Consider the following 15703-nt stretch of genomic DNA (forward strand, 5'->3'; position numbering starts at 1 on the left):
CTTGCTTTATATTATTTTTTATTTTCTGTTCTAAAATTGCATAAAAATTAACTCTTTTACAAATTCTGTAGTTTGGTTGGATTTCATTTGTATGCATTACGTGCTGTTGATTTAAAAAAAATGATTTCTGAGGTTTCTTTTTATCAGTTTGTGACAGTTGATAAATATATCATTAGACAATGTGCAGAGGAAAAATAAAGGATTATTTTCTATGTTGGTTTACAAAGAATTCTTTTTGGAATAATAAAAGTTAAGAAAAAATTAAAATTTTGCTTAATTTGATAATGATTTTTAATATAGATTAATTTTTTTCAAAAGTTGTGCTTGTTAAACCATAATAAAGTTATGAATAGGGACTAGAAAATTACATTCAAATGCAAGTTGAAGGTAAACAAATTGGCAACCAAGTTTATTGCACATCACCCACAATTTGCTTTTATAAATATTATTTTTACTCCTTTCTAAAATAATGATTCCTTATTTTTTTTCAATTTAATTAAAATTAGTTCTATTATCTCAAAATAATATTTTTTTCACTAAATTTGCATATTTTCATTCTATAGATTAATTCTAATTAAAAAAATTATAAATGCATTGTTGCAAAAGTGTCTTTGATCAAATGTAGAAAAGAGTATACAAATTTCTTATGAAAAGAAATTGAAACCAAATTGTTTTGAGCTATATAAATATATTTTGCTGTATAAATCATTGTTTAGACATGAAAAGTGCTTCTTTTCTAAAAAATCACACTAAACAAATGTGACAACTTTTTGTCAGTTTGCTCTCTTTGGAAGAAGTTTTTTATTTTGCAGTATTCTGCATAACTGCAGTCAGATACTTTCTGTTAATTTTCTGGTGTGTATTATGTTGTTCTCTGGGTGTTATTTTATTCTTTAGGATAAAGGCCCATTTTTTTGGCAGTTAAATATGCCATGTGATATTTTTTCAGCTTAATTGATATTTCACTGAATAGTATCTTATTTTGATTTGAATTGAAATACGTTGTGTTTTATTCTATTCAAGTAGAAAATATATGCTGTATTTAATTTAGTGTAGTAAAACTGAAAACTAGGCAAAAACAGCAAAACTGTTTGGTTTTAGAGTATGTAAATACACTCACGTTTGTGAAAATTGCAACACCAAGAAGGAATCGTCATAATTGAATTTATTGCAATTTAATACACAGTTGAGTGGTAGTGGTACAAATAAATGATTAAATGTTCAAAGCAAACAAACAAGAACAAGAGATCAGAATCAGTATTTTGTGTGGCCACCACGCGCCACAATAAGTGCTGCTACACGACGTGGCATGGAGTCAAACAAAGTTTGAATGTCTGACTGAGGAAGAGCATTCCATATCGTTTGTACGCGTACCCAAAGTTCGTTTGCAGACGCAACAGGACGAGGATCACGAGCAAGACGCCGACCAATGACATCCCACACATGTTCAATTGGCGACATATCTGGGGAACACGCAGGCCAAGGAAGAAGCTGTACCTGCTGCGCTACAAAGAAGGATTTAACAATCCGAGCTGTATGAGGGCGGGCATTGTCCTGTTGAAATACAGCGCCTGGCAAGCTTTGAAGGAAGGGAACAGCTTCGGGCTGTAGAACTTCACGGATATACCGGTTGCTGTTCAGATTGCCCACAATTCGTAGCAATTGAGATCGTCTATGATATGCTATGGCGCCCCAGACCATAACTCCGGGTGTTCGTCCACTGTGGCGTTCGATAATGCACTCCGGAAGGTGGCGTTCACCGGCATAGCGTCTGACACGAATGCGGCCATCATGGTACCACAAATTAAAGTGGGATTCGTCAGAAAACGCGACATGCTGCCAATCAGCACGCCAGTCTCTATGCTGATTGGCCCATTGTAGCCGCAGGCGGCGATGGTCGTGCGTTAGGGGGATCCTGTATAAAGGAGTCCGTGCGCGCAGTCCACACTGCAGCAGACGTCTACGAATTGATGAAGCACACAATGAAACACCTGTAGCTATTGACCACAGTGCTGCCAATTGTCTAGAGGAAGCTGTACAGTCCGTCCGTGCCATGAGGACCAGGTGTCTATCATCGTGAGCTGATGTCACATTTCGGGGTCCACTCCCGGATTTCCGAGTTGTCCGACACTCGTCCGTCCACTGCTTCCAAACGCGCATCACTGTGCTGCTGTTACGCTGCAGACGAGAGGCTACTGCACGATACGACAATCCAGCTTCACGAAGGCCGATGATTCTCCCTCTTTCAAACTCTGTAAGTTGTTCAAATCTCGCTCTCTTTCGTCGACGAGGCATAAGTACAGATTGAGTTAACGTTTACCACTAGCAGATAACCACCGATAACCATACACGCCTCGCTACAGCCGTCTATTTATTCGGATCCATCAGCCGTTCAGAGGGCGCTGCTCAGCATACGCATGCGCTACGGATTTGCAATTCTAATCATTTGCATATCATGCGCTACTTTGCATTTCCTGAAAATTTCAGCTCACTCGCATAAGTCCTTCATGGTGTTGCAATTTTCACAAACGTGAGTGTAATACATAACTTTAAGATTTTTATTTCAATTGAAATAAATTTTGTAGTATTGTATTTAGCATATTGAAAAAATTCATTATTCAATTTTGGAAAAAAAAAAAAGGTTGATTTTTATTGCATGGAAATAAAGTACTTTTACATTGCTATCAGAATATGATAAATGAAGAAATAAAATTCTCCCATTTATATATTTGACAAATTGTAGAAAAATGTTTATGCAACTGTCTGGATTTTTTTAATATTTGCATAAGATATGAACATTGAATTTTAGTAATTTTAAGAAATTAAATTTATTTATTTAAATCTGTGGCAGTTAAAAAAATGCTGTCTTTTGACATTAGTCTGATTTCTGAAAAATTTGAGATTGTTATATAAGTAATTTTGATGTGTCATTTAATCTTGTTAAAAGTTTTTTTGTTGAAATACACTTTACTTTATTTATAAATTTTTTCTGATGTGATTTATTTATTCTTATTTTAGATCCAGGCTTGCTTGGGCTAATGATACATTTAGTGACTGCTTGGCATATCTAAATGCATATAAAGTAAGTTGATAAATTAATATATGTTAGGAATAAAAAGTTGCATTAGAAGATGTTCTTCTGGATAAATAAAAAGATGGACGAAAAATACTAGGTGTGATTCATGCATTTTATAATTTCATGCATTTTAGCATAATAAAGCAGACATACTGTATTGTACTAGGTTGAGTTTTGTGTTTCTTAGATACTAAGCTTTTTTAGAATATGAAGTTGTGGTAAAATTCTTGAAATGTTTTTATTCCATTGAAGGTAAGCCAAATAATAGATGTATGGTGATTCTAAGTACTTTTGGATGATCACTGTTGTATTTAAAATTATTTTCAGATGAACTGTTGTTTAATTTTTAGCTTTTGTTAAAACTGTTGTATGAATTCCTCTCTCCCCCTCTTCAGAATTTCCACTAATACTGTGCTGAAATACCATTAATAATCATGCAATAATCTCACATAAAAGCAAGCCATAATTTTTTCACTTTCAGCAAAATGGTGCAAGTAATTAATCTTTAAGTGAAAAATGTGTTGATACAGATATGATGCTTTTACAGATATAGATACTTTACACTGAAAAGAATGGTTAGAAGTATAATTTAAATTCTCATAAAAGAAGGAATTGTTAAAATGTTATAAATTGTGTGTGAAATATTTTAATTCTAATGCTCAGATTTTTAATTAAACTAGATTATTAAATTTCCATTGACCAATCCGAATAGTCAGATATATTTTGAGCTGAGCCTTCAGTGTTTCCTTGACTGATCCCTGCATTTAGAAAGTTTGCCTCCCAATAAATAAATAAATAAAATTTAAAAAAATCTGAAAGCTTTCAGATTTATATTATGCCCAAACAGACCTTCTTTCCCTCCCCCATTTACAGACACATACATGTTTCAAGAGCATTTGGGCTAATGCCGTATTGAGCTAAAAGTATTTAAAAACGTCATATCTTTAGAATTTGTGATAGACAGTCTTTTGTGGTGGAGATAAAATTTTTTTATTCCTTACAGTGTTGCCACTGTTTGCTGTGAAATTGTTCAGTTTTTTAATAAAAAATTCATTAATGTTTTACAAAATATGAAGTAGACAATAAAACAAGGTACCGTTGATGACTCTAGGTACTGTTGTTTTATCACAATGGGAAGAACACACAAACATTCATGCAGATTCTTCATTATTTAGCTTCTTTAAATATAATACAGTGCGATATTATTTGGTGACAACAATTTGAAAAGTGATGCAACCGTTTACGATGATTCGATGCAAAATGCTGTTTCGAGACTAATAGCCTTCCTGGGCTAACATCCATTTGGACTAAAAAAAGCATCTAGGGAATTCTAGTTAAACATTTAAATTATTACCTAATTACCTTCAAAATAATATGATAAATGTATAACAAACACATATTTGTACCAGCATTCTGATAATTCTGAAAGCACTGATAAAAAGCTTCATTTTGTGTTTGTCGCTGACTAGCTGTTGCGGCCTTTTGGATATACAGTAAACTCCGTAGTATCCCTCATTCAGCTAGCCGAAGAGTTAAAGTAACTAGAAAATTTTTTAATTTAGAACTTTCACCTTCTTTTTTTTTTTCCTTCCTAAAAGTAAGCTAATAACAGATTTTTAACTCCCTTTTAAAGCATGAACAGGACCACTGCTCAGATCAAACAAAAACTGTGACCAAACAGCACAATTTATTGCCAGTAATGGATAAGGATGACATCACAACCAAATCCTAATATTTTTGCCTTGGCTATATGTGAACCCAATTAATTCTCAACATGTCAGTTTAATTTTTTGTAAAACGTGTTATGAGGTAACTGCTACTTACTCCAATAATTTGGGCATGATCATGTTTTGTTTCCATCTTATGTATGAATGAATTCTTTTAGTTTTTGAAAAATGTATATATAAAAAAATTTTTATTATAAAAGTTATGCTATTCTAGAAATTTAATGAGGATATGGAATTTAATTGTCAATTTGAGAGACGTATTTGAGAGCAAAATGATAGTTTGAAGAAAATAAATACCATATTTCCTTTCATATTTTCTCTCTAGCTTTTTAGAGCTAGTTTCTGAAATTATTAGAAGTATTCGCAAAATCTTCCCCTTCCCCTCTTATACATAGTTTTTGTCTTTGAGAGCTACTTTATTAATAAATTATATTCCCTTGATTATTTTTTGTTTTATTCAGTTTGTATTAGCGTTTTATCCATTTTATTTTCTCTTGCATTTGTTATTTAAAACATATTTTTGGTAGATTTTTTATTAAGATACTTCTATGTGACAGGTATTATCACACCTAAAAAACTTCCCAAAGTGATTTCACCTTATTTCTATTATTTATGTTCCTGTTCTCTGTAACCTTATCTACTGCTGTTCTGTTCGATCTTTTGAAATTCGGGTCTTTTGTAGGCCACCCTTCTCCTTTGTTCCCGCAATGTCCTTCTGGGGAACTGCAGTCAAGACTCATTTATGTGAGTGGCCCCATGTGGCTTTATAATGGAGGTGGAGCACACCATGTCTAGCTCATTTACCGTTAAATATCAGCTTAATATCTGTCAGCTATTGTAATGTTAATATTACTATATATTTTTATTGGAATGTGGTTTCTTTTAAAGAAATAATATTGTGATTTTACCAGTAGTTTAATAGTGACTACGTTTCATTTATTATATTTTTACTGCAACCGTGTTGTTCGGAAACTAAATTTCTCACATAATTTTCCTTTCTTGATTTTCAGTCAATAAAATTAGTTAAAGGAAATACACAAGGAAAACACGATATTCTTAATAAAAAAAAAGAAAAAAGAAAAGAAAAAAAAAAGAACAAATTTTCCTACAGAATTTAATTCATTAGTTTTTACATTTGTATAGCAAAATCTTATTAATAAAATTTGTTCGGCTTCAATGTAATTTAAAAAATGATTCCATGCCAGGAGCAGTTGATCCTGATTCATGTTGGCTATAATATCTAAAATGGCAGTCTTCAGTGATCCTTATTGTTGTGAGGCTACTTGTTGGTCTTCCTCTAAATGACACTCCAGACCTAGCATTCCAGGTGAATCAAATCTGGAGAGCTAGAATGTCAGATGATTGGGGTTGCGAGATCATGAAAATTCTCAGTTGGCCACTCCTGAGTTATGTAGACGGTGAGGGAGCAGAGTCTTGCTGAAACACGTATGGATTACCCCCCTTCATTGAGGGGATTGACATGATGTCCAATGTTTCAATGTAAGCAGTGCCTGTGCAGGAAAAAGTAAGGTGGCATGACATGGCCCTCATATCTCACAACATCCAAGATCATCCCATATAACAGGAACGTGGTTTACATAACTATGAACGCCTCAGCCAGTGTCGTGCAAAGCCTCCTATAATTTCTCCTGCTCCCCTTTATCTTGATTAAAGTTCTCATCTGAGAAGAAACAGAACGTGCGAGATTTCTAAGGAGCATGGTTAAGTTGGCAAGAACAGGAAGTCTTTTTGTCTCTTGCATCATTTCTAATAAGTGCCATGTTGGGCTTCACATTGAAAGATTTTGTATAATAATGTGTAATGTTATAATTTATGCAGTGTGGCATTTAAGCTTATATACTGTTCATTTGTAGCAACACAGGATTCCAATATCTTTCCTTGAAGGGTCTTGTATGCCCATGTAACTCAAAAACATTTGTTTAAATTATGTTGCTTGTCCTCCCGGGCTCTGGCCGTGGTGCACAGATGGTATTTTCTGTTGTCCTCATGGGGATGCAGAGTGCAGAAAAGGTATAACAATGTTATTAAGCCTAAAAAGAGAGAGGTAGTTAATGTTATGGCATGCTAGAGTTTTGTTTTCTCAAATGCCTTTTGCACTCTGTATATGTATGTTTATAAACTGCAAAATAAGAAAATCCCAAAATTAAGATTATTAATTATTAGTTGTGCAGTATGGTACAAAATTAATTAAACAATCAAGATATAATTAAATAAAGTAGTAAACTGGCTAATAGCAAGAAAACAGCATAATAAAATAAGGAATAGTTGAGTATTCATTGGTCTTTTTCAAGGTCTTTTTTTAGTAGCTTGATGATTAATTAAAAAAATTAGTCTTAATTTTTAATAGCATTCATCAGTGACCTTAGCAGTACTCATTTTATTGAATTTATTTCATTAATTTATTTTGATAATAATCCAGATATAATTCAAAAAAGTGGCTCTGTTGAAAAAAAGGGTCAAAGTATATTCACTATTTTTTATTTTAGTATACTGATTTTGTTTTTTCCTTCCTGTTAGTCAGCTTACCCTTTTTTTTTATTTAATTATTTTTCTCTTAATTATATATATGGGGGGATTTTTTGTTATTTGTTTTTAACATCTAAAATGTGTTATTGTAGTAGTAGTATATATATATATATATATAATTTATATATATATATATATATAATTATAAGTAAGGTTGTATGTATATTTACAACATTATTTATTTCTGTAATAGACATGGCGGGAATTTATGTCCCAAAGTCGTTTTCGACAGCCTGGAGGTTTAAGTGAAAATAAATGGTGCGAATTGAATTTCATTCAGATGAAGAGAATACGAGAAGTAAGATATTCTTCAAATGATTTTAATAAATGTTTCTTAAAAAAAAAAAAAAAAATACTTACCTTTTTATTTGAATATAATTTTCGGTTTATGTGTATAATTTTTTATGTAGGTTGATATGCTTATTAAAGAAATAAAGAGTAGATTAGCTAATCATGGTATACAAGAGCATCATCAGCATCAGAATATAGCCAGACAAAGTGAAGAATCGAAGATATTAATGTTAAAGGTAATTGAATTTTTGTGAGGGATTCCTGAATGTTTTTTTAATAGCCCAGAAGTTTTAAAACACAATTTTGTATTGTTTCACTTTTCTTTAAAGTTTGTTGCCATTTGGCAGAATGTAAGATCTTTCACTGTCTCTTATTGATAAACAAACTAAGCTGTTTCACTAATTTCTCTATAAAAGCAATTAATGCAGTTCTTAAGAGACTTTTGAATTTTACTTTTGAATTTGATTCAGTTAAATAAAAATTACATTTGATTCATAATATATCTAATTTTAAAAACATTAAATAGAATTAATTAAAAAAACTAAAACTAAACTCAGTGGCGTAACAGCCCTAATGGGCCATGGCCTACAGTGCCCGAAATCTGCTTTCTTGACCGTGGGCCCCGGGGTGCTTAAGCATATGCCCTGAACAAGTGGTCAGCTTGTCACAGGACTTTCAGTGTTTAGTCCCCAAGCAAACTTGGTACTCATTTTATCGACCCAAGTGATGGAAATCAAGCGATGAAAGGCTGAGTCGACCTTCCCAGCCTGGGAATCAAACCCCGGACCTATGGTGCTGCTGCATGATTCGCTAGCCACCAAGCCTTAAATAGAATTAGTTACATTACATATTTTTTCACTTTTAAGTACACAGAAGATATATAACATTCCCATGTTAGTTTAAGTGCATTGTCATCTAATATCCCATAAAATGTTTTGCTATTTTCACCTGGGCTGTATCTGTTGATAATTTTTGCTGATAAACCATTTTAAACTTTAAGAGAGCTGCTTTGGATGGTCATTAATATCTGAATCTTTTTAGTTTTTTTTTTTTTTTTTTTTTAAAGATATTTATCTGTTTTCAGCAATCTGATCAAACCGGACTCTTTTGTGTTGGTATGGTATTGCAGATCTGTTTTCTTATTAACATATAGCAAAAGCTTCTTCAAAGAAGAAACATACATAAATTTTATATACTTTAAAAAATTTCAGAAGGACTGATACAGTTACATGCATTCTTTTAAGTATAGTCATGTGGTGTTATATTATGTATTTTAGGTAGTAATTGCTGGTGCCTTTTTCCCGCACTATTTTCTACAAGAAAATCTTGATGAGCAAGAAATTGAGAGGGAAATAAATGAAAATGACCCACATTCCACTGTTGTTGTAAGTATATGTGTAGTAACTTCTTATGAGTCATTTATGCTGTTTATAATTTTCCCTTATCTCTTTAAAAATCAGTAATACAGAAATCTGTTTATCTGAAGTAAGCTGGTAGTGCTGGTAAACGATCTAAAGAAGAGCCAAAAGATCCTTAGAAAAACAATTATCGAGAAATTTTCTTCTAGCTCTCGTGGACCTTCGGTTTTTAATAGAGATTTTACTATTTCTGAATTGCGGGGAGCTATTGGACAAATGAAATGTAAAAAAAGTCCAAGCCCAGACAATATCTATATTGAATTTTTAAAGAATTTTGGCGAAAACACCCTGAATGTCCTCCTGAAGCTCTATAATAAGAGTTGGAACTCGACTGTTCCTGCTGCCTGGAAAAAGGCCATCTTGATCCCAATTCTTAAAAAGAACAAAAAACAGCAGGATTTGGACAGTTATCAAAGATAATGGAGAGAATGATTGTTTCCCGTCTTAAGTGGTACTTGGAAACCAATGGTTTAATATCTTTCAAACAAGTGGCATTTAGAAATTACAATTCTACAAGTCAACAAGTTGTATTCTTAAGCCAATCAATTAAAGCTGCACTTGATGAACGAAATTCAGTACTGTCTGTTTACGTAGATTTTCAAGCAGCTTATGATAATGTTTGGAGGTTAAAGGCTGTTCAAAAACTTCAGACATTCAGTGTTGGTGGAAAAATGTTCCTTTGGTTAAAACATTTCTTGACCCAACGTTTTTGTGCTACTCGTTATGGCACCAGCACTTCAAAATATAAATAAGTTAAAATGAGTTTGCCTCAGAACACAGTTATTAGCCTTTTTCTCTTTAACATTTTTATTAACGACCTACCAGATATCTTAGAATCAGATGGAATCGTGAACACTGCCCTTTTTGCCGATGATCTGACGAGTGGATTCCTTGAGTCGAGCCGTATCGGAAAATGGCACCACGCATACCAACAGCCTGGCTCATTGCTTGTTTCTTGAGTCAACATTCACATTTAGAGACGAATTTTTCATTCTAATTTATCAGGTTCAATGTTTCTTCTAACCTTCTTCGGAAACATACAATGACCGGACTAGAACAGAGAGCTTACTAAAGCTATGTTCACTAATTGTAGTAAGTAGACAGGATACAGACGAAGGGTATACAAAACCCTTTATTTTTTTCTTTATATACAATGACTTCCGTACTTCGGAATACAATGACCCTCCACTCGGGGTCTAACTTAAAAGATATCAAAATAAAACTAAACTCTAATTTAACTTTAGAATAAGATTGGCCTTATAATAACAGGAAGCGTATGTAGCACAGAGACTGTGAACACTACAATACGTTTAATTTATCAAGAGGATTAAAACCTCTGGCCTGGAAGGCAAAGTAGCAACTGCGTAACTTCTAAGGTAAGCGGCCTGCTTCGAATTCACGGCTTCCTCTCTTCTGCTTGGCAAAAAGGCCACACTTAAATACTTGGCGTTCGCCAGACAACTTTGCATAAACTCCTTCACGCTTATAATTCTGGCCGGAAGTAGAAAATAAGAAGTGATAGTAAAGATTTAAAATAAAATAAACGTTAGTAAAACTTAAGATCCTTACATACTTCCCGCCAGAGTTAATTAGTTTGAAACTGAGGTCTAAAACGACCTTGTTGAAAACTTTTAGCTCTAGAAACTAACGCGAGGCCAACCTTTTACAATCATAACTTAGCTAGAAACTAGAAAATTTTAAAAGAAAGAAATTTGTTACAATAGCAACTCCCGGAATATACAACAATCTTTTTTCTTTTTCATCTGTACTGCATCAAAACAGGAGCTTTATTCAATTCTGGTTCCTTTCAGAGATCTGGAAGGAAAACTAGTTTAATGAAATGTTACAGAATGACATTGCAAATAACATATAGAATATACTTTTCTTAACATTCTTATTTCATTCATGACTATTTTAATTATCTCTCCCCGTGCTCTCTGACATGTGTTGTAAAAACACCAAACACGAATGTGTTTCTGTCTATGTGTTCAACACTTCCTCCTACAATCAAAACACTAACGTGTTAAAATTCAACATACGAGACCTCTTAACACACCCTAATTTCAACTCTAGACCCTGAGGTACTATTCTGAAAGTGGCTAACTCTAAAGTGTAGCGTCAGAGAGCCTAACTACATCATTCAACCTTTAACACATATTCACCATGATTTAATCTTTACAGTCACACGAATAACAAATTTTTTAACATTACTTTCACTTTTACCATATCACGTTATTTCTAAACATTCAAAATAACAGTTCACATGTATACAAGAACATATCAAGATGCCGTTAATTTTACACATTTGAAAACATACATTAGTAGTACATTGTTAACTTCTATTCTTTTCAAAGCAAGTGCCAATTCTTTCTACATTGAAATAATACTACATTTCAAAAAGTCTTTCAGACTAAAACTTCTTTCTTGTTAGAATGTTTTAAATAAAATTTATACAATAACTTTTTACAATATTTAAGTCTTTATACAACGCTATTATACATCAACTTTAGTTTTACGCGCGAGTAATTGAAAAACATAATAAGAAAATCGGTCACAACTCATTTCTCGCCCTTTTGGCGATAAAGGTAGACCTCGCATGAGGTAAAACTTCTTGAAATCTGCCACTTGCAGTAAGAATGAAAGATTAACTTAAGTTTGCAAAGTAACATAAAATTTTACTTATCTTTGTGATATTCGGACATCCTTTTCTGGGCCCAGTCTTTAAGGGTATTGCAGATAGTAGTGTGATTTATCCTCCTTCTTGTACGGGCTCGCCCTTCAGTGCTTTCCTCTGGAAGCTTCCTTTTTTCACCAGTTCGGTCACCCTTGAATACCTTCTTTTTCTCCTCTGCTTGTGGTCTTGGCCGTTTGATGGCAGCTGGTCTTGGCGGAACCGGGAAACTTCTGTCGTGTTCCTGCTTGGACCTCGTTGTTGGCCGTTCAAATTTTCCTTGTAACTTTTACTCCGCCGCTGATGGCCCTTCCGCAGTTCGGCTACATTTACTGCGGAGAGTCCTGTCAGATGAGTCGATCTTCCATTTTAGAGCCGGGTTATAGTTGCCGTCATTTCTCCTGGTTCTCTTCACATACGTCGTCCTTCTCCCTTCTTCATTCTGGGGGTGTTCGTGAACTCTGTTTTTTGGACGGTGGAACGGCTTCTTTTTCTTTGTACCTTCAATTTTTCCGCGGGGCAATTTTCTTTTCACTTGCTTCTGTCTCTCATTGGCTTGCCCTTGTACTTGTCGTTTTCCCACCTCTGGAACTTGTACCTGCGGTGTCTGCCGTACCGGATCCTGCAAAAGATCTGAAAAGATTTGCATTTTATTACGGTCATAGAATGGTTTTATCTGGTCAATGTTTGCGGAACAGGTTTCACCATTTCTTGCCTTTAACACTACAACAGCGTGAGTTATTTTTTCTATAACATATGGTCCTTCAAAGCGTGGAAAAAATTTGGCAGTTTTATCTTCTGGTGCTGAAGAAAGTGAATGCTTAATTTTTAGTACTTCATCCCCTACTTTATAAGTTACTCCCCGTCGTTTCAAGTCATAATACAATTTTTGTTTTCTTTGTGCTACTTCCGTATTCTTTTTTGCTTCTTTTATTAGTTTTTCTATATCACCCATTTTAAATTCTGGGGCTCTTTGTTGCACATAAAATAGTTTATCTAACGGTGTTATAACCTTTCTGCCTAGAAATAACTCAGCAGGAGTTTTGCCCGTTGTATCATGTTTTGCGGTCCTAAGGGCGAAAGCAAATTCATTGACATAGTTATCCCAGCTTTTATGAAAATTTTTAACATAACTATGGATAATTTTCACTATATTTCTGTTGACCCGTTCCGTTATATTTGGTTGCGGCCGATACGGGACCATTTTTAAATAACGTATGCCCAGTTTTTGGCACATGTCTTCAAATATATTACTTACAAATTGAGGACCATTATCCGATATAACTTTTAGGGGCGCCCCGTATTTTAAAATATATTTATTTAAAATAGAATCGGTAACTAATTTCGCGGAGGCTCGTTTTAAGGGAACAATTTCGGTCCATTTACTAAAATGATCAACTACAACAAGGAGATAGCGACTTTTGTTTAACTGACTTTTTGAAAAGGGAAAGGGCCCAATAAATCGATGCCGATTATTTCATTTGGAAATTCGGATTTAATACTATTTAGAAACCCGGCCGGGCGGAAATTAATATAATTAACGGCTTGACATGTTGGGCAGGACTGGACATACGCCCTTGTTAACTTTTGCAGTTCAGGAAAGTAGACTGCCTCGCGTACGCGTTGAGTAGTTTTTCGAATACCAGCATGAGAAGCTAAAGGGCTGTCATGGAGCTCTTGCAGGATATTTAATCTAAGACTAGCTGGGATAACAGGTCGAAATTCGTTGTTGGAATTCGTAGTTTTTGTATAAAATAATAGACCATCTATTAGTTCGTAATGGGCCGCCCTATTTCTTATCGCCACAATATCTTGGTGGCTAAAATTTTCAGGATCCTTCAAATACTCATAAATACTTCCAAACTCAGGATCCTTACCCAGTTCGGTTATTACAGTTTCTCGGGAATTTATTGTACACGCTGTCAGCATTGCAACTTTTACGGTATTAACCTGTTCGTCTAATTTAATTCGTGACAGGGCATCTGCTACGATATTTTCCTTTCCGGGGGTATGCTTGATTACCAGATTATATTCTTGCAGCTTGAGTGCCCATCTTATTAACCTTGGGGATAAATTTTTTCCAGAGTACAATCTAGTTACCGCCGCATGATCAGAATATACTGTTATCGGCGCCTTTCCAAAATAGACTCGGAACTTTTGCACTGCTAACAGAACTGCAAGTGCCTCTCTCTGGGTCGCGGTATAGTTTCTTTGTGTTTGATTTAAAGTTCGGCTAAAAAATGCCACTGGCTGCTGATTTTGCGAAAGTACCGCTCCTACCGCATAATCCGAAGCATCCGCTGAAATTTCTAAATTTTCATCCTTTTCAGGAAATTTCAACACAGGGGCTTGCGTTAATGCTTGTTTTAATTTTTCGAAAGCACTATTGGCTTCGGCCGTCCACGAGAATCTTGCCTTTTTCCTTTTTAATTTTAACAATGGCTCAGCGATAGCCGCAAAATCTTTTATAAAGGACCTATAATATGAACAAAGTCCTAGAAAAGAAGAGAGCTTCTTTGCCGTGTTTGGAGTCGGATACTTTTGTACAGCGATTATTTTTGATTCATCTGTCTCGATCCCTTTTTGCGATATTTTGTAACCTAAATATTTTAATTCAGGGGCTGCAAATTTGCATTTTTCGACATTAACTTTTAGACCGGCCTCATTTAATAAAGAAAGCACCTGTCTTAAATCCTGTACATGTTGGTCTAGATTATCACTAGTAATAATGATATCGTCTAAATAGATAAATGTGGACTTTCCGAGAACAGGTCTTAACACAATGTCCATGCATCGCTGAAATGTTGCTGGGGCGCCTGAAAGGCCAAACGGCATTCGTAAAAATGCATAAGTGCCAGACTTGGTTATAAAAGCAGTCTTAGGCACGTCCTCAGGCCTGATCCCTATTTGAAAATAACCATTCGTTAAGTCTAAAGTTGTCATAAATTTGGTTGATTTTATGTTCCTTAAAATTTCTTCTATAATCGGTAACGGATATACCGGATATTTCGTTATGGAATTTAATTTACGGTAATTAATAGCGAATCTCCACCTTTTTGGATGCTCCAAAGGATAATCATTATTTTTCTTACATAAAACCACCGGACTAGCATAACTACTTGAGATAGGCGTTACGATCTTTTTACGTAGCATATCGGTAATATGCCATTCTATAATTTTTTCCTTATTCGTATCATACCGGTATGGTTTTTGACGAACCGGCAATGCATCTCCGGTGTCAATACTATGGTTAGTAACCTGGGTAAATCCTGGAATATCACTAAATAAGGAAGCAAATTCACTTACCACTTGTCGGATTCTATCTTGCTCGTCATTAGGCAGGTGGTCAAGATTTAACCTCGGCGGTTCAACCTTTTCTACACGCACTGGTTTCATCGTCAGCTTAAGAGACGCTTCATTAAAATCCAGTGTAGCTTGTGCGTCTGAAAGAAAGTCTATTCCTAGTATTAAGTGTGCTTGCAAATTCTTTACTATAAAAAACATCACCTTTACTTGTTCATCCTTGATACGGATGTACAAAGGTACGTTACCTACGCACTTACATTGTTCTCCTTGCGCCGCTAATACTGTTGTATTATCCGCATTATATATGCGGTATTTGCGAAAATACTTTCTAAAAAAGACTTCTGCCACACAGGAACACTGCGCGCCGGTATCCAGGAGTGCGGTGGCCGGGATATTATTTAACAAGACTTCAATCTTCGGAAGAGTTAAATTTTTCACCATTACTGTATTTAACTTGTAGGAAGAGGGGTTTTAGTGGCCTTCGGATTTCCGCACCCTCTCATCAGCAGAAATCCGTTTTAGTTTAAATTATTTTTTCTTTCGGTGCTTTCCTTCTTTCTCCACTGGCCTTGAGACTTTTTTCCTGTGTTGCTATTGAACTGTCGACGTTCGCCGGCTGTTTTTGAATGCTCGGGTTTCCTTGCCCACTGATTCGCTTTTTCTCCGT

At 34.7% G+C, this 15703-nt stretch overlaps 1 protein-coding gene across 2 annotated transcripts in view; it reads left to right on the forward strand.

Moving 5' to 3' along the window:
* The window catches only part of spn-E (tudor domain containing 9 protein spindle E), a 166414-nt gene that overhangs the window by 82749 nt on the left and 67962 nt on the right, over positions 1 to 15703 (forward strand). For both annotated transcript variants that reach the window (XM_085814583.1, XM_085814585.1), the window contains exons 19-22: positions 3019 to 3082; positions 7544 to 7648; positions 7761 to 7877; positions 8919 to 9026. In XM_085814583.1, the coding sequence (XP_085670709.1) occupies positions 3019 to 3082; positions 7544 to 7648; positions 7761 to 7877; positions 8919 to 9026 (394 nt within the window). The remainder of the gene's footprint in view (positions 1 to 3018; positions 3083 to 7543; positions 7649 to 7760; positions 7878 to 8918; positions 9027 to 15703) is intronic.

The sequence above is a fragment of the Stegodyphus dumicola genome, chromosome 4 (assembly GCF_044657685.1).
Source record: "Stegodyphus dumicola isolate Sdum_Otavi_A_Nest chromosome 4, ASM4465768v1".
NCBI classification, from domain to species: domain Eukaryota; kingdom Metazoa; phylum Arthropoda; class Arachnida; order Araneae; family Eresidae; genus Stegodyphus; species Stegodyphus dumicola.